Source organism: Cuculus canorus, chromosome 3 (assembly GCF_017976375.1).
Source record: "Cuculus canorus isolate bCucCan1 chromosome 3, bCucCan1.pri, whole genome shotgun sequence".
Taxonomy (NCBI): domain Eukaryota; kingdom Metazoa; phylum Chordata; class Aves; order Cuculiformes; family Cuculidae; genus Cuculus; species Cuculus canorus.
Window position 1 is genome coordinate 100520719 of NC_071403.1, and position 25955 is coordinate 100546673.

The 25955-nt window shown below is 40.1% G+C and overlaps 1 protein-coding gene across 1 annotated transcript in view; it reads left to right on the forward strand.

Moving 5' to 3' along the window:
• Positions 1-245: 245 nt before the first annotated feature.
• Positions 246-25955, forward strand: part of PRKCE (protein kinase C epsilon) — a 287221-nt gene continuing 261511 nt past the window's right edge. Inside the window, exon 1 of the mRNA XM_009558110.2 lies at positions 246-1282. Coding sequence (XP_009556405.1) covers positions 935-1282 — 348 coding nt within the window. The 5' untranslated portion in view covers positions 246-934. The remainder of the gene's footprint in view (positions 1283-25955) is intronic.

Genomic DNA, 25955 nt, shown 5'->3' on the forward strand with positions numbered 1-25955 from the left:
TACACAGACACATGCACACACTCGCGCGCACACACGGGCACACACACACTCGCACACTCACGCTTGCAGATCCACCGACCCACAGCCATACACACACTTACACTCGCGCACTCACTCACACACACACACACAGACACACACGCACTTACTCGCTCAGTCTCACACACACTCTCTCTGACGCCTTTTGCGCATTTCCTGCAGCGGGGCCCGGGCGGGAGGCGGGCGGGAGGCGGCACCGGCGGCTCTGCCCATCGCCAGGGCGGCGGCCGCCCAGCCGGACCCGCCGGGACCCGCGCTCGCTCCGCTGCCGTCGCCCCCCCCCGATGCGCGGGGGCCGCTCCGCTGGGCGCTCGGCGGCGGCGGCGGCGGGGGAGGAGGCGGCGCGGATGGAAGCTCTGCGGGTGGATGTTTGCCGAGCCGAGGCTGTGCAGTAGGCAGGGCTGATTCGCGCGCGTGTGTGTGTGCGTGTGCATGAGTGTGTGTATTGTTACACAGGACGGGCGCGCCGCGGGAGCCGGGGATCGCGGCTCTGCCTCCCCTGCCAGGGCTGATCCGGGATTATGGTCTAGGTGGAGGGAGAGGGCTCTCGCTCGCCCCGAGGGTTGGGTTATGCTCGGGGTTTGATCGCCTTCGGGGGGCTCCTGCGGCCGCCGACGCCTCCCCCGCCCCGGCGGCCCCGCTCCCTTGTTTTCCGCTAGAAACACGGGCGAGAAAAATCCATGTATTCACTGGGTGTCGCAAGAGCAAAGGCGAAATAATCGAAGGTAACGGCAGCAGCAGGCGAAGAGCCCCGCGCCGCGTCCTGCTCCCCGGCTCCCAGACCTGCCCTCTCCTATTTATTGGCGAGACCTCCCCTCCCCTCCCTCCCTCCTGCTCCGGTGCGAGTGTGTTTGTGCGAGTGTTTAATCCCGGGAAAAAGTGCAGCCATCCAGCCATGGTGGTTTTCAATGGCTTGCTGAAAATCAAGATCTGCGAGGCGGTGAATCTGAAGCCCACGGCGTGGTCCCTGAGGCATGCGGTGGGTCCCAGGCCACAGACCTTCTTGCTGGACCCTTACATAGCCCTCAACGTGGACGACTCCAGGATCGGGCAGACGTCGACCAAGCAGAAGACCAACAGTCCGGCTTGGAACGATGAGTTTGTCACCGACGTTTGCAACGGCAGGAAGATAGAGATGGCTGTTTTCCATGATGCCCCCATTGGGTACGACGATTTTGTAGCTAACTGCACTATACAGTTCGAGGACTTGCTGCAGAACGGGAGCCGCCACTTCGAGGACTGGGTAAGTGTTCACACTGTAGATACATGCACGTAGGATTTTGTCCCTGCCCATGGCAGGAGGGTTGGAACTAGATGATCTTTAAGTTCCCTTCCAACCCTAACTATTCTATGATTTGCGGTGACATGGCTCTGGAGTCAACATCTGCCATGCAGGGCATGTAATGGCTCGGAAGGCTTCTCATTATTTCCACGCTTTATTATACCCAGATAGCCATGGTTACTGTGTATCCGATGCATGTGCTCTACAGGCAAGGGAGGAAAGAAAAATACCCTGAATCTAAGCAAGAGATGTATAATTACAGCTTCAGTTTCTGAAATTATGTTACGCAAATATGAGTATAGTTCTCTTATTGTGTTTGAAAAACCCTAACCAAATGCATCCAAATGGAACATTACCGCAAAACCCAGATGCAACACTTAGACTGAGTTCATAATTTCTGTGTGAATGCTCTTGGTCAGCCTGGCAATGATGAGCCTTAAAAATCCAAGCCTGACCTCAGATACAAGACTCTTGAGGGTCCTCGTATCGTTTGAAAGCTCACTGCATCAAAACTGATGCTCCTCCTTCCTTCCCCCAGATGATCTATGCCTTTATGCATAGAGCTCGTGCAATGCTTCTTCAAATACCTGAAACTAATAAAAGGGTCCTGGTGGATTTTGGCCCCAGCCAGACAAATTCTGTTGCCTGCATACAGAGTGTGTGTGTAGCAGCTTCTACAGCATTTTAAAGACCCAGAGGCTAACGTGCCTCAGTGGGAGTACAAAAAAACCTGGAAAATCCTTGGTCTGACGTCCTCAGGTGCTGTGATTTAACATGGAAAAATCAAACAAAAAAAGAAACACAGGAAATGTGCACATGCACATTTCGCATTTCTGCAGTTAAACAGTTACATGGTATATCCTTTAAATAAGATGCATAATGAAACAATAGTAGCCGTCTTCTCATTTTAAATGTGCCTTGGGTGACCAACCATCTGAAATGTGCGTGCTCATCTTTTTGTTTATTTATTTATTATGGTGAAGGATGCTAGTTGGGGCAGTATTTCTTTGGCAAATAGACAAAGTACTCAGGACTAAAGTAAAAATAGCGATAATAGTTCTGAGTTTCATTTATTCTTGGGGGCTTCTTTACTTAATGCAGTAGTATAAAGAGATGTCAGAATGATGGAAAAGTGTGAAAGAATTAGGCTGTATTTATGCTGATTAAGAGCCGAATAACTTTACAGTTAAAACTTTTATGTTTACAACTTTAAAATATTTTTCACTTTCGCTACGTGTATTACGTTGTGATGATTAGGGTCTAGATTATTCTATAATTGTGTAGTTCTATAAAAGCTACACTTTAATAAGCTCGAATGGTAAAACTAGATGGTAGGCAGAGGAAAAATAGCCAAATCAGGAAAAGACAAATGCAGCAGTATTGCAGATGTCTTTTACCTGGATTGAATAATAATCGAGTTTGGGCTCTCCTGAAATCAAGAAGGGATTCATCTTTGAGACCAGTGGGATGAGGACATCGTCATGGATTTTTAGTGAAGGAATAATAATTTTGTATGGGGTTTTTTGTGTATGGAACATGGTGTGAATTTGTAGCCAAATCTGGAAGGCTCTTGCAGGTTGCAGATGCCAAGTTTGAATTTTGATGGGGATGATGTGCTGAGGTATGTCCTGGCTTTGATTTGTAAGGTCAATTCAAACATCCGAACATGTTCCCTGGATAAATAGTGGAATTTAACGGGTTGAGGCCCATTGTAAACATGATCTGGAAGGAGCTACATAGCTGAATCAGATAAATGTTGTGCTTTATTGCACCGGGATTCCTTGCTGTCCAGCATCCACTGGGTGGGAGGAGATGAGGGAGTGACTATGCTTGTTGCCTGTTGATGTGACAGAATTGAGGACATGGCAGTGGATTGTAACTGGTCAGCTCAATATAATTCGACTTCTGAAGCATAATTTAGCTCATTTTATGTGCTGTAAATCCTCACAGTTTGGATTAGTTTTGTGCAGTACGTATAATACACAGTGTACACCACCCTGCCTGTATCACAGTTAGGATTGTTGAGGAGGCAAGTATTTATAGGATTGTGCTTTACCCTTTCCAAAATCATCTCATTTTCTCAGTGTGTCACTTTAGTTGTAATACTGAATGCATTTATTGAATTGCTAATAGGTAAGAGCCAGTTTTTTGAAGGTGCCTATAAAATCACAGGGTGTTTGTCTGATTTCACTGAGTTAAAATAAGGCCCGTGGCCATGACATCTCTATAGAGTCCATAGTGAAGTAAATAGATTTATTGATATCCTCATTAGTGTCTTGAGTCTGTATTAAAACCTGTAAAAGAGAAGTTGCCTGTGAAGTGAATGGGTTTCACAGTACAAGGAAAACACACTGGCCTAAAACAACGATAGGCTAAGATCTTCTGGTACAATACAGGCAATTTCTTCTGTTTGATAAGAGGACTAATTCCTTCATTTCGCTTTTGGCATTAAAGGCAGATATTTCTGTAGTACTCTGTCCCAACTTTAGAACAAGCAAACTGAAAGCAGCGATCACAGGAACCCACTTCTCCTTACAGCCTGAAATAGCAAATAAATGCAACCTAAGAAACAGTCTTGGAGGCCATAAACTCTTTATATGCCATTCCCTTTAAACAGTCCTGTAAGTAAGAACTGGGTACCATGTACTTGTTTAGTGTGGTTGGTGGGATTGCACTGCTACCCTTCTTAACCTTCAAAATGATGCAACAGTTCTTGCAGGACTGGACTGTCACTATTCAAATAGGTTTGAGAAAATGCTCATGTGCTGAGAACAGCTCTTGTCAATACATTAATAGCTTTAATGCTTTTGGTGTTGTATAATACAATATTTATTTTCCTATGGAAGTTTTGATATTTGTTTCATGATATCTGCACTAGGGTCAAGGTTACATTACTTGTCCTGTAATGTATTTCTACGTTCTTGTCAGAAGTCCAAACTGCAAAAAAGACTTGCAAAGAGATAATGTTTTGGATTTTTCCCCTAAAAAGAAACTGTTTCTCTTTTTAGCCAGCTCGCCTCCTTTGATTGGGTTTTTTTTGCCATTGTGCAAATCATTGTATTTTTCTGGGAGATGATTTTTTTAAGCAAATACTGGGTATTTTTCTCACTGCTAAGCCTGTGCTATATACTGATGCCATGGTTACAGTGGAAACACTAATGATAAACAAGCACAAAGCCTGAAATCATGATAGTGTCTATTGTATTAGAACAAGTCAGATAAATATTAAAAATCCTGTTTTGTTTTATCTACAGGGTATTCAGCAGTTTCAAAAATGATTTTTAAACTTATGAGATGTATACTCCCTGAACATATATATATATTAAAAAAATCCCAAAGTTCTGGCCTAAAACAGTGGTTCAGATTTTGTTTAAAAGTTTCTATCCAATAAAATATATGTTGGTTTTTTTTTGCTTTATTTTAAAAAATCAGTATAAAAATATTTGTTTGGGTTTCTAAAAAAAAGGTATAGTGGCAATTAAAAAGATGGCTGCTTTTCCAGTGGTGCATCAATACAGACATAGCACAGTAAAAGTGTCAGTTTGAAGAAATTTTTGTACTTGGCTACACTGCAGCTTTAAATAGAGGTTTGGATTTACGACATTACAGGCTTTTCTGTAAGCACATAAAATGTTATATAGAATAGCACAAAGTATTCAAGAGGATGTTGATGGACATACACTTCAAAAAATATGAGACACAGAACAATAAAGAACCTGCACATTCTGATTGAAAAACAAACTAATAACACGAAGGCCGTGGCTTCATTTTTTGAGTTAGGTAATTCAGGTAATAATAAGTGTGTCTTTATCTAGCTTTCTTTCACATGGCATATATAAACGTTGCACTTGAGTGGGTGATGAAGCTACAGTGGTAATTCTAAATGGTAATTCTACATTTTAATCAGTAGAATTGAGATCAGGAAGGAAAACTCAGTGGATATTTAGCTTTGTGGTTACACTCCTGTGGATTAGCTCAATCAATGTTTATGTATTTGGATGGTTGGAAGTGTGGGTTCCGAGTTCAAGTACGCTTTCCAGAGTTGATGATAGGTAAAATCAGTGTGATTGGACTTAGGCCAAAGACTCCATCTAAGGGTCTTAGCCATTAGCCTGGCTATACAAAAGAAAACCTATTGAGTCATCCTAAGAAATCATTTTGTGGGCTAAGTAGCTGAACTCACTAAATCAGTCAGGACATCATGACGTTTAGCAAGAAAAGCTTCTTTCTACTGAAAATATTTTACAGCTATATTTAGGTTAATGAAACAAGTTCAATTTTCTGCTGTCTTAAAAAAATCCCTAACACTGTCAGGAAGAAAATAAAACACAGATTTTAGTGAGCCTTTCTTTGCTAGTCCTAAATATCTCTAATACTATTTTTTTTCTCTCTTTAGTGCTGCTTCTTAAGATCTAAATTTAAAACATTATCCTTTTTTTAAAAGCAAGCATCCTTTCATATTTCCCTTTTATCAATGTGGAGTTAGTCATGCGACTATGCCACCATTGCATAAAGCAAGATTATTATGAATTAATAGTAGCAAGTTGGTGATGAGTTATGCGAAATGGTGTGAAGAAGAGGTACACTGTTTTACATACTCGTTGAAATGTTAAGTATTTTTACATCATGCTTACAGTGTGCTATTGAAGAACTTTTCCTAGTTTCTTTTGGAAAGGCTAGGGTTTTAGGCTGTAGTCCATACCGTTAGACATGTAGGTGAACGGAGCTGTGACTATCATGGTGCCCACCTCTCGTAAGAAAAATAGCAGTAACAAGTATGGCATACATTAGAAAATCTGAGAGCGCTTTAGAGAAAGGTCAATATTCCTTTTTCTCTTTGAAGAGTTGAGAAGTAGGTGCCTACAATCACCCAGAAAGGCAATAGCAGGGGAGGAATTAAAACTCTTCCAAGTCCTTGGTCCCATCAGCTATCCATGGATGTGAGAAGTAGAACTGTCTCCTTCCAGTGCCTCTGATCTGAATTCACTTGAAAGACTCCTTAGGTCCTTCATCAGAGTTTTTCTGTTTGCTTGCAGTTTGTTTTTTGTTGTGGTGTTGTGTTTTGTTTTTTTTTTAATGCCATTTCTGTTGCTGAACTGGGAACTCCTTTCAGAGGCCAGAGAGTGCAATCATGAGATTGCAGACAGAGAGTGCAATCATGATTGTTTTAGTGGTCAGCCTGTGTGTTAACCTCTGGTTGTGCCGTACATTGCTGTAGGTTGGCATTGGGCTGGCAGAATGTGATTGTAACATATTTTCATTTTTATTTTCATCTACTGACTGAACTTATCTGTGCTGATAGTATTGAAAGGCCTAGGATTTTGCTTGTGAAAGCTTTACATCTCATCTAAACTGTGGTTCATGGGGTCCTGAAAACCATTGTTATCAGAATAGTATTTGTTGCAACAAAAGGGAAATTGCTGTCCTGTTTGATAGGTTTCTGCATGACAAGGCTGTCATTGAGCAAGATCTATCACATGTAGGGAGCGAGAGTGAGAAAACTTCAGGGGATCAGCAGGGTTTCACAGAGACTTGGTGTAATTGTGAGGGTGGGCAGTTGTCAAGAGGAGATCAGAGATTTGGGAGAGCACTTTGTGCAGGTAGGGGTCTTCTTTGCCTTCTCCCTGAGCCTGTCTTGCTCTTGTGCCTCCACTTTTCCCACTCTGCTGGGTATGTGGTACAGTCACCATGCAGCTCACCCACTATCTCGTATCAATCCTTTTCTACAGCTGCATAAATCTACTCCTACTCCCTGCTAGAAATGTTCTCTCTGAACAGCTCCTGCCTTACCTGCAGTGCTTCCCAGCCTGCTGCGAAGCAATAGAGAGGGAAAAAGCTGCCTCTGCGGTTGTTACCACAGGGAGAGGGAAAGGGCAAGTTGAGGGTTGGAAGACAAGAGGCGTGGAGAGAAACCTGAAGGATGTTAACAACTGGTTGCTGCTTCCCCAGATATTCCAGGTGCCATTTTGGCAACAGCAGAAAGTTACTGTAGGAGAGAGGGATGAGCTGGCATAGGCAAATGACTAGTTGAAGGCCATATGTTGCTCATTGACCTGTTTTGGGGGATTTGTTTTGCCTGCTTTGTGCAGTGCATAGCTTCTGAAGTCTCACTTCAGATATGAAAAGGATTGCTCACGGCGTGAGAAGTGTGTAGTAGAGCATGCGTTTCACTTAGCAGTGAATTATCACACATGTAGGTCAGGATTTGATCCCAGGACTGACCAGAATCTCATCCTACTGTTACTAATATCGATACAGATGCTGATACAAAGTTCCACATAGTGAAAGTAATTCTGCTGAACTCTGTAGAAAGCATTTGTTAAAACAAAGTTACCAGTAACAGAGTCCAGTTCATAGATATTAGTTCAAAGCTGGACTTGAAGAAAAGTCCAAGTGGGGTGAAAATGATTGCCACATGTCCTTCTTGCACTGGTTCTTAGACAGTATATATCGTTACTCTGGCTTGGACTGTTTTGTAGGCCCCATGGAGAACTTCATGGTTGTGAGTAAACCACTGGTCTCATTGGCTTCACTGGGTTTCATGCAGGCATGTGTTTAAATTCCATCCTCAGCTAGGGCCTGTGTTGCAAGGGAAAACTGAGGATAAATAACATTTAACAACATCCTTTACTTTGATTTTACTGTTACTGATTTATTACTCTTCTGCAAATCTTGCGCATGCAAGCCTGGTTTCTGCTTTTCTCAGCCATCAAAACTAAATTTCTGCCCTCCCCATCCAGAATTCTTTAAATACTGCCAAAATGAGGATTTTATTTAAGTTGAAATTGTAGGATTTGGCATCTAAGTGTGTTTAGTTTCCATTCCCTAACTAAACTTAGATTTGAATTAACTTTCTGGGATTTTCACATTTTGAAGGGAGGCTGTGAATATAATTTGTAAAATCTTAGAGGTGAGAGCCTCTCTGCATGGAATTGACTGTGAATTCAATCCTGCTTACCCGGTACTGTCTTAATCTCCACTTATTAGACTGTAAGAGAAAGACATCTACAGTTTATGGCAAGAGAGGTTTTGGAAACATGGAGTATGCAAGTAATGGCAAATCCATGGTCAGGGAGGATTGAGAAGAGACTTCCCCTTCATCCACGTGGAAAGGTAGAGCTGGAACTATCTGGGTATGGAATAAGATCAGAAGTCCAAAGACAGCTTGGAAAACTGCCAATTTGGAGGGGCGGGGGGACAAAACAAACCCTTTTGTCAGGCTAGACAGAGCAAGGTCTGAAGAATTAAGGTGTTTCACGTGCCTTTTTAAGTCATTCATATTGTAGCAATTACAGGGGTTTCTGCCCTTCCAGGGGAAAGCAGTCATGACAGAATACTGACAGTATGTTTCAACCTTGCATTTGTAAGCCACTGCTTTCCTATTTGACAGACAATCACCAGAAGAATCTAAAAGTATATTCAGCAATATTAATATGAAAGCATGACTGTAAAGCTAATAAATAATTGTAGAGCATTGGATAACTTTAATGGCAGTTATGTACTTTGCACTATATTTTAGTGAAGCAAAATGCAAATGAATATGATGTAAAAAAAATCTGTAGAATTATTATCTACTCCGATCATTATTCACAGCCAGTAGCTTGAATTGCTAGTGAAGTTCATTTCTAAGTGTCCTCTCACTTACATTCCTCTAAGACTTAAAAAATCTTAAATTTTCATTGCTGTGATTTAGCAGAAGTTACAGAAGCTAAGATTTCACATATTTCTGAATAGCATGGCTGAAAAACCTAGTGATATCGCTGTGTTCCCATTAAATATAATGGGAGTTTTAACATTTATTTTATTGGAAGCAGTGTTAAAGGAATGCTGCACATTTCTAAGAGGTTTACTCCCACTGAACTTCGTAGGAAGAACAGAAGTAAAGACAGAACATTGCCTTTAGAATTAAAAAAGGTGAAGTTTGATTCAATTGGAGGCTTGCATTCATCCATTTCTGCCTTATATTGGCTAACTTGAGCTGATTTAATTGCTCCCGACAACAGAATCATTTTGGTTATTTCTGGTGTACTGCTGGGCAATTTCATCACAGGCAGGAATAAAAAAAGTGTGAATAATGGCTAGGTGTTACCAAATAAATTTCATATCTGCATTGTTTGAACAGGGAGTCCCCATTGTATATCTGTATCTTAAGTGAAGACTAGGTAAACTTAATACTTTCCACCTTAGTATTTTTCAGTACTTTACAATATCAAGCCTCTTATTATGGGGGACATGGTTTCTTAGGCATTTTAGAACTCTTCATTTTCAGTAAATTGGCCTTTTTAATGTCATTTAAAAATATATGGGTTTATCAATATTAGCATTTGTAAATATCTTTAGATGATGATGTGGTAGCAATGAAACAGACATAGTGGTCTTGGAAGGGAAGACTGATGCATACTCTGCATGGGTAATGAGGAAATAGCATGGAATTGCTTTGCTTTGTTTCACAGAGTGAAAGCCAGCAAGACAGTAATGTTTTCTCCTTCTTTGTTTTCTTTAATTTTCCTCTTTATCTTCTGTTCTGTCTTCAAGCTGCAAATTCTCCATCTTTCATTATCTGTTCCAGCTTCAAGATAGTCAAGAAATGATAGGGTGACCTTTACAGGATTGTAGAAGATTTTGATGTTACTCATACTAGCACGCTGTAATCTAAAGAGACCTATTGCAAGTACAGTTTTGTCATTGGGACCTTATTTACTCATTGCATAAGTCTTTGTGGCATCTGTCAACGTCCCATTATTTCGAGGTGAGATTGATCTATCGTCTTTGAAAACTATGTCTGAAACTATGTTGGGAAAGGAAAGGGTAAAGGTCACTCACGCTGTGTCCACTTTGTTCTCTTTCTTACATGGTTCTAGTTGGATTTATTGAGGAATCGTTTTTTGTTGGTTTTGGTTTTTTTTTTTTAATTTTCCTCTGAGTTTTCTTGCCTTCTCCTTCCCGTAGCACCTTGGCACCTCTTTGGGCATTTGACCTCATGACCCACTTCTCTTTAATCCACTGCTGTCACCTCATCCTGAAATCCTGGCTCTTTTTTATCTTCTCCTTCATTTTTCTTGTTACTACATCCCACGTATCCATATTACTGTTTTTTTCCACCACTCCACCTCTTTCCTTCTTCTTGTCACTCTGGTGAGCCAGCGAGTTCCTTTTGTCAGTAGGACTCGGAAGCATCTTCATTGCCTGAAAATATATGGTGTTTGCCCAGCTGTTCTCATCTAGAGCTTGTCCTCACTGTGCTTCTCAGCAGGCAACAGGGAAGTAACTGATCAGATTGGTGACTGCCAGAGCAGTTCTCTTCAGTCAGAAGCAGTGATGCAGTTTCCGGTTAGCCATACTACAGAAGTGATTGAGGGAAGAAGCGTAAAAGGGTGGCTTTGAACTTAGAGCAAAATTCTCTGGTTTTAGCAGAGTCAATGGGGTGTTGGAGGAACATGCTCTGTCCCAGAAAACTGGACTCTCCCAAGTGGTAGAAACACTGTCGTAAAACTTGTTGGTACTGACTGTTGGGATTTTCAGGGGACTCCTAATCACAGAAAATACTTAGTATTGTTTGTTTGTTTTTTTTTTTTATATAAAGCAAAATTATGGTTTCTGTCTTCAAAAAATTGCAGTCCAAGCACAAGTGAAAAAGGCAGACTGGGGAAGCCAAAAACAATAATAGGAAAATGCTTGCCAGTGTGAAAGACTGTAGTGGTAGCTTTGCTTGGTGTCTCTGACTCAAAATCTGAAGGGGAGAGCCAGTAGCGGAAATTTTGGTGAAGGTATTTGGAGGTCTGAAGCTTTACATGATGTGGTTTTTCTCCTCAAGGAGTTGTCAGATTTAGAGGGACAGCCCTCATGATCTCGTCCATGGTTATTTCTGAGTATCCCATACAGCTTTAAGAATGTTTGGAATCACCCACTTTTAGGGAACTGCAGGATTTTTCTGTATATTTCCATGAAAACTGCTATGAACTATATTATTACATTTGAGCTTTTTTTTTTCTTCATCAATAGCTGTGTTAGAGCACTTCCAGTGCAATAATCAAATATAGACATGATATATAGGGTTAATCTTATGTTATAACACCACTGGGCTGAGATAAGCTTTGTTAAGTTTAATTACACATTTACTCTTTGTGCCAGCAAGTTCTCAGAGCCATGTCAAGTCTCTGATTGGGGGAAAGAGGAAATAACAGTTTCATTAGCCTCTCACCATTATTTTGTAGAATTGTTCCTATGATCCCTTTAAGTGCTCTTTCCTTGACAGTTTACGCTCATTCTTGGGTAGGGGATGTCACGTTACCTTGTTGTATATATAATTTAATAGGACTGTGGGGTCCTGATCCTTTTTTGAAACGCATCACTGCCCAGTGCAGTGCAAAAAATACTGACTTTGCTGAGTTGGTTTTGTTATTAAGTAGATGTGTGAGTAAGTGAAAAACAATATACCTTCAACAAACACAAAAGGCGTTTAAGTCTGTAGTGTGTGCTGTAAACTGTGGGATGCATAAGTTATCTTGCACACCGATTCAATGCTGATGTTCCTATATTGATTTAATGGGAATGCTTTTGAGTGGTTTTCCCTGTTGCTGAAATTGTTGAGAGTACATATGACATTTGGTTGCATACATAGTGATTCCTCTGTGCTAGTAGCGGAGTTAGGGAGATGAGTAAGATACTTCACCATCAATGTAATTCCTTGTTTACTATTGCACTTTATATATTTCTCAGAATTGAGACTTATTGTAAATTTTTCAGATATGTGGAAGTCGCGTGAAATTTATGTTCCTGATTCAGCAGTCTTTTGAAAGTGTTACCCAGCTTCTTTTCATCAGTGTTTCATCATCATGTTTTATTTCAGTTTTATCTGTAGTAAGCTCAGCTTCTAAACTGTTTATGAATGAGCTCGTGAATACATTGTGCAATGCTTGTGAATGTGTTGGTCAGAACAGTTGGTTCTAACCAAAGAGCCTTTTCTTCCGTTTGGTATGTATGTATATTCTTGGAAGTGGTATCGTTCAGAGTGTTTTTAAAGTAAAAAAAAACCCAGAACTCAAAACTTTAACATTTTGGGTTTTTTTTTTTCTGACTGAAACTTCAGAAGTAAACCACTGGATATTTGAAAAAACAAAATGAAGCTGTTCTCTACTCTTGTTTGAATGTGCTCTGGACATCAAACTGACAGGCTCTAACATGTTCCAACTGTTAAATTTCATTTAAAATGTGTGCACTCTCCACCCAAGCACTGTTTTGATTTATCAGTGTTATTAATATCATAAACCTTTCAAAATCCTTAGTGTAATCCAAAGTTTACAGTTTTTAAAATTAGATTTAGAATCAGATGTGAAGTGTGAGAATATAATTTTGCCTTTTATGCTGTTCCTGGAAGGCTGAGGTCAAAGAAGGCGTCTGACTCAAACGGCAGAGTGAGAAATGGGGGCAATTCTGGTGAAACCTCGTCTTCCTACAGCCATCTCCCACTGGACTGCATGGGCTTCTTCTGTTTGTGACCTGGGCATAATTGTGGCCGTGTCCAGTAAGACAAATTACAAGCTGAATGTTTTGTAGAACTGCCAGAAAGTTTGCAGCTCTTCCAGCAACTGTGAATCAGCCATGCACCCTATTTGCAGACTAGCAGGTAATATCTGCCTCCCAGCAGGAGAATGCCAGTCTGCTGAACCCCTATGCACGGTTAGTCAACTTTACGATGCAAGTAACATGAAGTCTCAGAGACATTTTATACATCTATGAAAATGTACTTGATGCTAGTGATATCCTCAGTAAGACAGGAGTGAACTACTGAAACCTTCTTGGAGTGTGGATGCACGCATTCTGGCAGGGTGACAGTTTTGACTGTAGGAGTTATCACTTGCTCTTTGGTAACATTCACTATGTGTTAGGTTGTGCAGAAGCAGAAAATGCATAGTTTCTTCCTGGTGGAGTGAGAAAACTTATTACTTCACTTTTGGATACTAAGAACATTAATGACAGCATAAGATCTATGAAGGTTTTGTACCTATGTATCAAGATAGAAGTGACATGCAAAACCCATAGAAAATGCATAACAGAATAAAAATCCATCCTTTTCAGAACAGAAGTATGCAAAAGAAATAAATGGTGTGTTATTGCAACTTAAAAAAATGTATTTAATGGCCCTTTGGGAAACAGTACTTGTCTAACTGAGTAGTCAAGAGAGGGTGTTTTTATTCACATGAGTCAGCAGAGACAGAAGCTGAAGCTTAAGTTGTGTGCCAAACCAAGGAACATGTAAATAAGACGGATGGTCAACAAAGTGAAGCCACTTTGTAATAGACTGAATTACACAAATAAGGAAGATCATATTTGCAGCAGGCTTTATTTAAATAAAAGCTTCAAAATGTCATAACAGGTTACAACATAAAAATGGCTTTCATCAGTATTGCTTGGTTTTCCTCAGAGTTTGTGGTAACAGGTGAGGTTGGTGAATTAATTTTCACAGTGCACAAAGTGTTCCTGATCCTGGTTTCTTTATGGTCTGAAGTTCTGGTAAGCCACAAGATAAAGTGTGATAACTTCATCATAGTCTTGCATGCTGTGAACTGGTCAGACAAGTTTTTACATACTTGGTTGTCCTGCATCTACTAGTGGTATAATATGTTATCTTCTCTTTCGTCTGTAACTTTATTTCCATTCTCATCCTTCAAACAAATGAGGAAGTCAGTAGTGGGAAATGATGTGACGGTCATTCACTTATAATATAAAATCTTCATATAAAATGAATAGTCTAGCCATTTATATCAGTGGCTCCAGAAAAGGCCTTTGTCTGCTTTAGATTTACACGTGGTACATAGATCTTATCTGTCTCAGGTGGTAACGAAATTCATAAGCAAAATACCTGAGTCTGTAGAATCTTGAACATAGTCATCTTCACAGCATTCCTCAGAGGCAGTGTAATGGATGGAGAAACTGTAGTCCTCCATGTCACCCAGAAGTATGAGACAAGAATTATACTTATAATATGAAAGTTTTGCAGCGGAGGTATCAGTATCTTCACTTTTACTGAAGGGAGATTGGGGCTGACCTAGACTCCTGAAGCAAGGTTTCTGCCTGATATCTTTTAGATATTTTTCTTCCTGCCTTGCAGGTTCTTCCTCATCTGTCAGTCACTTTTCTTATTCTCCTTTTGTAAAATAAGGATTCTTACCATCACCTTTCTTTTTCCTTCTTGTAGCATAGCTTTTGCAGGCTCTTGGATTTATCTGCTGGTTTTTTTTGTTTATTATTCTGTTTTAGTTCTGCAACCGCCTTGTTGTGGGGATGCTTTCCTTCAATTACAATGAACAAATAGAAATGCAAGACCTCCATCTTGCTGTGTTCCTGGCACTGGAGCTTTCTCTATAGAGATATGGATCTATAAAACCAGGTTTCCAGACTGTCAAAGCAGAGTCAGTAGTTTGAAGCTGGGCCTCTTTGGATGAATAGTTGGGGACAGCACCAGCTTTACTCTTAACTGAAAAAATTAGTGTCTAGAGGTGTCCTGCATGCACGTCCTTGAGTGCCGGTGGTAGTGAGCCTATCTGTATGTGAATATACATAGGTTATGAAAGGGGTTGCAGAGCTGGATGTGCAGATCCTTTTGAAATGTAGAACAAATTGTTTTGAGCACCTTTGAAGGTTGTCATCCTAACTCGTGATTCTATATATCATTTATGATCCTATACCTGTAGTGAATATGGTAGAAGACAACAGAAGACAAAATGTAAAAGTTGAAGTATTTGTTGTTTGATCATTCATGCACTTAATTCAGAGGAATGGGGACTTCCATTTGGGTCACTCATTTGAAGGAAAAAAATATATAATTTTTATTTTTAGGACCTTATCTTTGTTGCTAGCAGTAGATGTGATAGAAGGGTTTAGGTTCCTTCAGCTGGAGTTGTATGAAGAGGGAGTAAGTGCAGCTGGTGAGTGCTGTGGAACAGCTGTGCAGTGCAGCAAAGCCTGATAGCCCAACACCTGAGACTGTTTATGAAACAGATACAGTGAGATTATATTGGTGTTGCTTGCTTGGCAAACTAGTGGCCTGTGGTTTATACAAGGCTGTCCCTGGTTTTGGAAAAGCCACAGAGTCACTGCACCAGATGTGCTAACATGACTTGGGGTTAACATGTTACACTTCAGAATTGATCCTGGGTGGGATAAATTTGGTGCAGATTGTAGCAACAGAGTCTTAATGGATTGGAGGAAGAGAAATACTGGCAAAATTAAAAGGAAGTGTCAGTTGAGCTGCTCAGAGTTGCTTTGCAAAATTATTCATTTTTTAATTTATTTGGAGCTCAAATGAGGTAGGGAAAGGATACAGCATATTCGCTGAAATCCTTTCACAGTGAAGAAGTGGCATTCCGTTGGGTTTTTAGATATTGTGTGTATTATCATCATGCAGTTCTCTTCATCTGAAAAGTATTCTGCAGGCACTACAGAAAAAATTTCAAAATGTGGATTGTTAATGTCTCTCATACTGAAGGTAGTCAATGATGGAATTATCAGTTTTATGGTATTATTTGAAGCTGGAGATGTTGCAGTTCAAAGGGGATGAACTTATGACTTTGGTTATTAGAGCTTTTCACCTGTTCATGAGAAGTGACTTTAAACTCATGACTTCTGCATTTCTCTCACCTTCCAAAATTTTTATATTTACTTTGCAATATACTGGTCAGCGATCTACAGCAAGAAACCAGCATCCTTAGAACGTAGTCTTCTCATGGGTTTCCTTGGTTTCAAATGTACATGGCTCATGAAATTCAATTAGAATAGTGGGTTAAGGGAGTGTGTGTACAGCTTGATTTCTTACTGTAGGCTTACAATAGTGTGACACCTTTACCTGCCAAGAAGCTATGTTTTTCTTGCATTAGGCAAATATGAGAAGACATGGTGCCCAAATACAACCAATCCTTTTTATATTCTCCTGATGTCACAGGTTTACTTTCCTGGAATGGGTTAAGGAAGTTGAGACAAAATGCTTTGTTAAGATGGAATACTTAGAATATATACTAGAACGGAATAAATACGACATGAATACGGATTTGTTCATTAATCTTGTTGACAGTCCTCTGTACCATGTGAGAACATGTCAGTCATCATCACTTCAGTGTGAAGTTATCATTTGTGTCCTCACTTCTTAAAATATGAGTGTAATATGTTAGATGTTCATCTCAAGGCTGACGTATTTCAACATCAAAAAAGAGAGTTTACGGCGGGGATATCTAGCAGTCCTGAAAGTACCTCTGCTCATGAACTAGGTTCCTGGTAACGGTTGCAGTCGAAGCCTGGGTAGGTAATGTGTGTGGGCCTCAAAATACCATCTGCCCCAAAGCTCAAATCCCACATCCCAGGGCTTACATCTCCAAACCCACAGCCTCAATGCTATTTTTCTTCAACCCTTCTATCATAAGGGATGCTGCTTTTCTAGTACTGCTTCCCTCTTGTACCTTACTCCCTCAGAGGTACTTGTAATCACTGTTTCATTGGTTGCTGTTTGCATCTCCGCACTTAAGAGGTATCTCACTTCTGCTTCTGGCAGGATTTAAAAATTATTGTGATAGACTGCATTTATCCAAACTCCTATGAGGGATCTTGGTTCAGAAGCAGTATATGGGCACAGAAGACTGTGCATGTGCTAGCCTGATTTAAAAGAAAATGGTTTTGTCTCAGGATAACTGGAGTGTGTGAGGGTGAGAACGGATGAAGTAATTTATCTTCATTTATTTGGGTATGTATATCCAAATAATTTTGGATTTTCTTTCTTGTTGGGAATTTAGGAAAGGAGATGCCATTCTCTAACACCTGTGTACTCTTTTTTCCCCCTGGAGAAAGAGAGACTGGTAGCAGCTTTAGTTACAGTTAACACATTTAATCATTAAAACGCTTAATTTGAAGACCTACTTTGTTACACTGTGTTTCCCAGTGGCTCCATCCAAATGTGCTGTAGCTATAATGGATAAAATGCCTTAAGACCGTGAATATGCATTGTAGGAAGAGGTCACGTTGCCTGTAAGGGGAGATAGGCAGCCTCCCTTTTAGGGTTGTCTGAATGATAACTGTGTGAAAGCAGACACAAAAGGAAAACATGTTACTGAGAGGGAACCAAAGCAAGTTTGGTCAGGTATTTCAAGGCCAAGGCGACTCATTTGAGTTATTACTGGCTCTTATTAGCATGCCTGAAAAAAAAAAAAGTAATGTTCTTTGCTTCAGCTGGGTGGCCCTAGGAAAGGGGAGAGATTCTTTCCTGCCTTTTGAAATCATCAAAGAATAGGAGAGTAATCATTTCCAAAGTTATCTCTGTGTCGGAAAACCTCGCTGTTCAGGATAAGCCAGGATAAACAAAGGACAAATAGGAAGTGACTTTTAAAAAGTATGGATTTGAACCTATCAGGTACTGAGTGTCTCCAGTGGAATGCTGAGCTTACTTGATTTCCAGTAAGTTTATGGATCTCAGTTCCTGACAGGATCAGGTCCTAAGATTAGATTTACTCTCTGAAGTAAAATCAGGTTACTGCTGTCAGCTTTTTTTAACTGCCAGTATTGCTTGCAGAGCACATCCTCATTGTTGTATGTGTACACAAACTTGCACAGCACTTGAGTAAAGATAGAAACTGATCCACAGGGACTCCATCACTTTCCAATTTTCATTCTCTGTCTGTTGTACTAATAAGAACTCTGATATGAAAATGAGATATCAAGAAGGTAAAGCAAAGTACAACAGGCTTACTGGCAAAAGGAAAAATCCTTCTTCAGTTTTGCTCTGATGTTTAGGAGCGTTTATACATGGTTTTCCCTTATCTAGAGTAAAATAATGCCAAGTTTGTGTACTACTTTCCATCAGTAGATTCCTAAGTGGGTGTCACTTTGATGAACGTGTTGAATATGCAGTCAAGACCTTTGGGTGGAGGAGCACATAGTGGCGTAGTGGTTAACTTTCAGAGGAGTTGCAAAGCCTTTCACATTTAGCTTTATTGACTTCAGTAGGGCCATTTGTGGTGTATGGCTATGTTAATACCCCATGGCCTGCACTGAGATTCAGAGCTTGCAAAGGATGTTTGAACTACACTCCTCCTCTCCTGCTAATATACTTTACTGTCCCCGTGAGGTTAATTTGCTACCTATATTCTGACTACAGTCATTGTTGGTGTTATTTGAACTAAGGGAAGGTATGAGACTTCACTGCTAGTCACACTGGATGGGAAAACTACCTGCTTGTTCACAGTAGTTTCAAGAAGTTACACAAGGAAATCTATATGCTCTAGGCGTGAACTGAGAAATGTACATACAACAGTTAGACAGATTCAGTCCTCTCATATTTTATTGCTGTTATGATGAGCAAGTGTCTAAAATCTTGGCATCTGGTTATTGCAGCATGTAGAAATAAAACTCTTATCTGATATGGTATTGAAGTTTTTAGTGGCAGGACAGAAATGAGGCATGATTTTTGGCAGACATATTTAATCTATTCTAATGTTGCATAGAAGGTTTGGACCATCTGGAATCAAAACTTGTGCACCCATTGACCCTTCCAGTATATGGATTATAAAAAAATTAGAGGCAAAGAGGGAGAAAAATTAGACAGGCTTTTAAGAGAAACAGTGCTTAATTCTACCCAAACTCCTGCCTCAGGCTTCAGTGCTCAGATTTTCATCAAACAGGTTCTTCTACCTCTGTTTCCTCATTCCTCCTGAGGAGATTCAAGCTGACCATGCTCAATTAACCACAAGACCTCAGAGCCTTCCTTGTGCTCTAGAGAAAGAGCAGAGTGCCTCCATGCCTGTGGACCAGCAGCACACAGGGAATATCTGAAGTACAGATTCTGAACTATAAGCATTTGGGGCAGGGCGTTGTTTTCTAAGGCAGTTTTTGTTGGGTGTTTTTTTTTTTTTTTCTCCACTAGATGCTTGGTGATACTTTCCAGGAGTCCATAGGGAGGCTAAAACAAAATCCACAAGCAAGGAACGAAGTTGCTCCTTTGGAAGGGGGAGACAGTCTCCTGTGAGGTCTCCTGAGTAGCCTTATTTCCCATCATGCAATGATGGAAGTCACCCGGAAAATAATGCGAAGGACAAGCTTGGGAAATATGGCATACTCCTTAATATACAGTGTTCTTGAGTAGACAAATTGCATAATCATATGATATCACATGGGAGAAGTCAGTGTGTCTCACTTTACCTAAAGATGTTCTTAACACTGCAAACCATGACAGCAGAAAGGGGAGATCTTCCAGTAGGTGCATTTCTAATCTCCTTTAGGGTATAGATTTCCAATTATATCTTCTTCCTCCCAAGTATTCACTACAGCACTTTCCTGAAAAATACCGATAACTTCTTCTGAAACGATTGCAGACAGTCCTTTGATTCTCTGGGTTCTCAGTGTGAAAATAAATGTACTTCAGACAGTGCGTACTCTGAGAACTAAGAACCAGACAAAACCTAACTCTTCACTGTACAGATAGTGTCAAAATTAGCTGAACATTGGCAATTAATTTTTAAATGGAAGGTAAGACTTTTTCTCCTGCAAACAGGCCTGCAGTGATCAAAAGCTGGGAAAGAACTGTTTCCAGTTTGTTTACCAATACAAAGAACAAGTAACTGTGTGATATTTTTGGCTTGTAAACTGTCATCTTAAAAAATGGAGTCCAGAAACCTATAGAGCTTTAAAAATACCTTGTGCTGGTTTTAAACGTTAGAGCTAAATGTTCCTGTTGTGTCCTTGAGCGCTGTGGAACAAAACCAGCCACATTTATCCCCTCCTTTTCTATGGTATCTGTGGAATAAAGGATGGGTGAAGAGGTACCTTGTCTGCAACTCTCACTTGTCTTTTATCCCCTGAAGATCATCAGTACATAGTGATACTTTGATTAGTTTGGATTGGGTCACTCTGTAGGCTGTGAAGCCCCTCTCTGCGAGACTGGGCAGTCCGAGCCTCGAGGAAGGTCTCACATGGGAGAGAATCTCCTGCAAGACAACATGGACCACAAAACTTAGTATGAATGGGCTGTTGTTTGGAGAGTTTCTGAAATCAGTGTGCTTATCTGGAGATCTGACTGGGAACTGAGCACTTCTCTTAAATGAAGAAGGTAAAGCTTGGTCTTCCATCTTCTCTCAAATCCTTGTTTTCTACTGGAGAGCGTGAACCAAACCCGTCAGGTCTGTCAATCCCTCTAGGTAGCATTGCGTGAGTGTGGAGAGGAGGGAAGAAAAAAACTGGGATCATAATTGCAACATTAAAAAAAAAATAGATAACATCTGAAATACCTCAGTATTACCCTAGAGAAATGCATGTCCCTGAGCCTTGGAATTGTTAAAATGTTTATAGTAAGCTTATCAATGCAGGCCTTTTTACAGCTGTCTGTGGTCTTAACAAATCCATTTGCTTGTAGAGTGATCCTGTAACCTCGCTGAAACAAGATGCTCACAAGATGTATTGCAAGGTTGTTGGATTGTACCTCAATGATTCTGTATTGGATGATTTATAATATTTGGTTTTGTATGTGGAACTAGCTGCACCGATATATCTTTGACATCAAGACCTTAGTACATTAACTACAAAATTGCGTAGGCTCTTCTGATACTTCCAGTCCTCATTGATACCTCATCCTCAGTTGATCATGCCTTTGAATGTGGGCCAATTACAGGCAGAGGGGGATGAGGCAACTTGTCTCTGCTGACCTGGCTATTCAGAAACTGCCCACTAGGAGGTTTCTTGCACCTTTGCTCGGTGTGGTTTTGGGTTACCGAAAAATTTCTTCTCTCTGCAAACCTCTGACAGAAGCATGGCTGTTCCTGTTTTCTGCCTGAGGCTGCCAGAGGTAGCGGTTACAAGTGCAGTATCAATAGAAAACTGTTCTTTTCTTAGTTGGTGTGTGTGATCATTGGCTGCTTTGATTAACCAGTTCTGGGGCTTAAAGTGAGACATTGTTTTTTCCACTCTTTGTAGTGTTTTTGGCAAGGGGTGGAGAAAATACAGTAATTTCTCCCTTTTCTCTCTGAGTTTTGTTTTCTGCTTTGTGCTCAAGCACAAACCAAAAGAGTTTGCAAATAAACTAAATATTAACTCTGAAAAGTACTTTATATTCCCTTCTCACAGAGCTAGTGTGAAGATAAATAGGAACAGATCATATTGGGGAAATATTTCTTTCCCCGCCCTCCTGAAAAGAAAGCAATCCCTCAGTTATTGAAATTTTTTGCAAGTAAACCACAAAGCGGCAGCTGGGTGCAGCCAGCTACAGGATGATAGCCCTGGTTTTGTTGTTGTTGGGCTTTGGGGGTTTTTGACTGCAGATTTGGCCATTATAAATTGAACTACTAAAAACACATCAGTGTTATGTTGAAAATTCACAACAGATTCCGCTCAGACCAGGAAGTGAGGTGTTGTCCTTTTAAAGCCTGATATAAAGAAAAGGGTATTTCTGACGCATGACCTTCAGGGAACAGGAATTCCTCTACTCAAAATCTCATCCTTACCATGAACTTCACTGCCGCAATTTGGCCTCTCGCAGCTGCATGAAAAGTGGTATATTGGAGGGAAAAAAACTTTGAGAGATTTGGATCATATTTGCTTAAATAAATGATAAGGGCTTGTGAAATACAGAGCATGATTTTTTTTTTTCTGAAATGCTTTGTGTGTAAATAAATGTAATTTAAAATTACAAGACATTTTTTCTTTTTAGCAGAGTTCAGTATCCATTGACTGAATAACTGATGAGATTCTTAAAATCTGTTTAACTACCTAATCGTAAGTTTCACAATTAAAACTACTGGGGCTTAGATTTTTTTAAAATCTGGTTTGAATTTTGAGTGAAAACTCCATGCTGAAAAAATCTGGCTCTGCATGCGCTTCTTTGTGTATGTTTGCTTTTACTTCCCCCCACCCCCTCCCCATTTTCTTTTGCTGTATATCTTTCTCTCTGCCTTCAATTTAAAGGCAGTGAAAGAAACACCTAGTGACAGGCAGATTTGAGGAGTAAGCAAAAGTGGTTTTATGAACGTAGCAGGTAACAGCCCAGGCTTCTCTGCAGTGGAATGAATTAGTGGTAATAATTTTGTGCAGATACTGACTATGACTACACTTTAATACATGTGAATATACAGCTTTTTTTGCTAGAGATATAAACTCTGGAAGGCAGTGAACTGAAGCCTCTTTGGAGCGGGAGAGGGAAGTATCTGGCAGGCATCTTTTTTAGGACTCTGCACTTCTAGAATTTGCCAGTTCCTGCTGTTTAACAGCCCAGATTTGCTAACCTCCGGGACATACGGCAAGGCCTACTTTTTTCTTCTGGTTCTGTGTAAGTGGGTGTTGGCTAGAGCTAGATAAGGATGAAGAGGGGATATGTTGCTGAAATTGCTCCACTTTTGCTTTTGCTTTTGTTTCCTGGATTGTTTCATTTAACCTGGGGCAATTTACTTCTACTGTTTAATTTTAAAAGCTTGCCAGTAACAGATCACTGAGCGACATTCCATTGTTTGAGCAAGAAAATGAATAAGTAATAGTTTTGTAACTCAGATTCCCTAGAAAAGTATTGCTGCTACTAATTATGTAGTTTGTCTTGTTTTTATTGATAGGATAAGATAAATATATGAGAATTTTTTCCCTTAAGAAAAACAAATTCTCAAAAATATATGAATACAGTAGATCCAAATGAATGGAAGTGATAAGGCCTAATGAAGTGAAACTAAACATCTGGTGGGACTTTCAGGTGCATTAGGAGAAGGCACTATGGCATAGGTGACAGTAAATGCTGACACTTCCATGCAGTAGTAATGCAGATAAACCAATAGAGATCTTTGATCATTGGTCAGTTCTTACATTAATTCATAGACTGGGGATGAAGTAGAAATCAAGGGGCTTGCACAATCACATACCCGGGGAGACAATACTATAGCCTGTGTGAGAGATATGTAAGCATAGTGTCAGATAGCACTTATTTTTAGTTGCTAAGAGTTGCTCATATTTGAATTCAGTATTGTGTGATTGTAGTTAATGAACTTCTGACAGTTTTACCAAAACTGTTTTTAAAAGTAATTAAAAACTAATCAATTGAGGAACAGAGCTGAATTGTATTTTAAAATGTTGAAAAAATAAAGTTCATGATATCACAATACCAAAATTTATGAACAGATATAAACCTCATTTTAAATATTCTACATAATACAACTTTGCAGAAAATGTTCTAGCTTAATTATAGTAATGTGCCTCGAATTTTCCAGTGGGATCATTTATTTTGAGTGTATGTCTCATCTCTTATTACTCTAAGTACGAATAAGCCTGTTGTTGGGTATGTGTTGTCTAAACGTTGTGCATAACTTTCCTGGAATTTGTAAAGCTGTTCTGTTTGACATTAGTTGGCATACCTTGTTTGCAACCCTTGTAATCCAAAAATAAAATATTTATGTGTCTCTAGTCGCAAAGTACAAAGTACCATATTAAGAACAGCCATATACGGGCCTAGCTCTGTAAGATGCTGACTGCTGTTGGTTCCCCCTAGCTCAGCAATTAGTTGAACATTTCTCTCTTAAAACTTGCTGGAACTACTCTGAAGTTATAACTCTGAAGCAGAATCATCATCTGGCTTGGCTGTATGAGGTGGACAGAGAGTAAACTCTCTCAGTTTAGGGTGCAATCTCAGTTGAGGTGTGGCTGTTGCAGGCAGACGGACAGAGATGTTGGCTGCTGTGGTTTGGCTACTCGGAAGAGTAGCTGCCACTCTATCACCAAAGTGAGTGTAGCTATTGGAAGGAAGCAGGACTATGCAAGAGAAAAGTATGCAAGGGAAAGTTGTTCCTTTTTTTAAGAAAGGGGACTACCTTCTGTCCATCGCCAAGAGCTTGGGAGAATTGCCTGGCGGGCTAGAGAAGGAGATGCTAATCTGTCACCCAGAAATTTACTCACAGCAAGAGTGTATAATCCTCCAGTTTTTTGGCTGTTGGAGAGTTGTGTTGGTTGATAGACACCCAAGCTACAAATAGTGCACTTTTTCAGAATTTTATTTGAATGTCCAGTTAAATATTTGTTTTGATTTTATCCCTAGCTGAGGATGGTATTTTTTGCTATAGGCTTTATTTTGTGTGTGTGAGAAGGAAGGGACATAGACATGGGGAAGGATGGTGGGATTTCAACCTGTCTAAAGCTTCAGAGGTATGTTGAGGAATTTCTTCAAGGAGAATACCATGCCAGCCATATGCTCTGCCAAATACTATTTTACTCTCTACTACAGTGACATTTGTTTACATATATATTTCCTTATGCTATCTCCTTTTTTTCTCTAATTTAAATAATTTCATTGTGGAATAACGGTCATAACATTATCTAAAAATTATGCCAACTTCACGCCTCAGGGTTAGCAAATCAGGTGTGCAGAGGTAGCAGCGGAGTCTAAAACACATCTCAGTGTTGCTCATCCATAGCCAGAGGTTTAAGAGAAATAAAGCATGGCTGGATTTGAGTTACTAGTTGTACTCTTTGGCTTCAAGTTTTGGCATGGAAAGGCTGAACAAGGATGCAAAAAGACTAAGATGCACTGTGCTTGCATTTTTTTTTGTGTGTGTCATAGTGAATTCACCACCTGATACTCTATCATGGCATAAAAATATGTAAATTTCTTACTGAAAATTGAGCTATATTGTGATGTGAGTCTCTGCGTACAGACAGGTAACCGTTCATCTTACTGAGATCTTTTAGTATCTTTGCATGAGAGTTGCCAGTTTGGGGAAAATAAGGAATCATGTTAAGCCTATGTGAAAATAGGTTTAATAGTTACAGTAACTTAAAACAAAGTTTGAAGGCTTTTGAAGGTGCAACCAGAGTGCTGCCAAACAGACTCTTCCTCTGGCTGCACCAGGATTTCTGTCTTTATAAGGGTGTAGAGGAACTCTGAGTGGAAGTCTTGCGGTGGTAGGGGCTGCTGAGTCTGTCCCATAGGAAACCAGGGAGAGGAAACACAGGGGTGGCTGCAGTCAGCAGTGCACTCGCTGCAAATCACAGGTGGGAACAAATGAAGTAAGGAAGCAGCTGGCAGCTCTTACAGTCTCTGAGAAGATACAATTAATTTTCCCAGCACTAGGGCACGATAGCAAACCTGAACTGTGAAGAGCTTTGGTCCCTCTGTGATTGTGGGGAGCAAAATGGTGAGAGAAGACAGGAAAGGGAGAAGTCACTTTAGGACGTAGAGCCTGCAGGTTTGCCTGGAACTCTTTATGATAATGAACATTTTAATATTGTGCTCCAACTTCATGCTCGTTGTTGAATATGGCTTATACAGCCTCCTCTCCCTCTTGAATGATTGTCCCTGTGAAAGCACCTATTTGTTAGGGATTTGTGATTTCTTAAAAATTAACCTTTTCCCGTTTAGCTTTCTGAATTTGCTTTTGATGAAGAAGCATGAGTTTTAAGTATCACTTTGGTTCCAGGAGCGCTTTCAACAACTCTTTGCAATGGCCACTTGGATTATTTTATACCTTGCTTTTTCAAAAAGTGAAAACATTTGAAAAGTAAGCATTATAAAGTTTTATCCATAGGTTCTTTGGGAAATAAAAATATGATTTTAATAAACTGCAGACGGAATATGGGCAATGTATTAGCAAATACATTTATCTCTATTTTTCATCATAAATATGGGCAATGTATT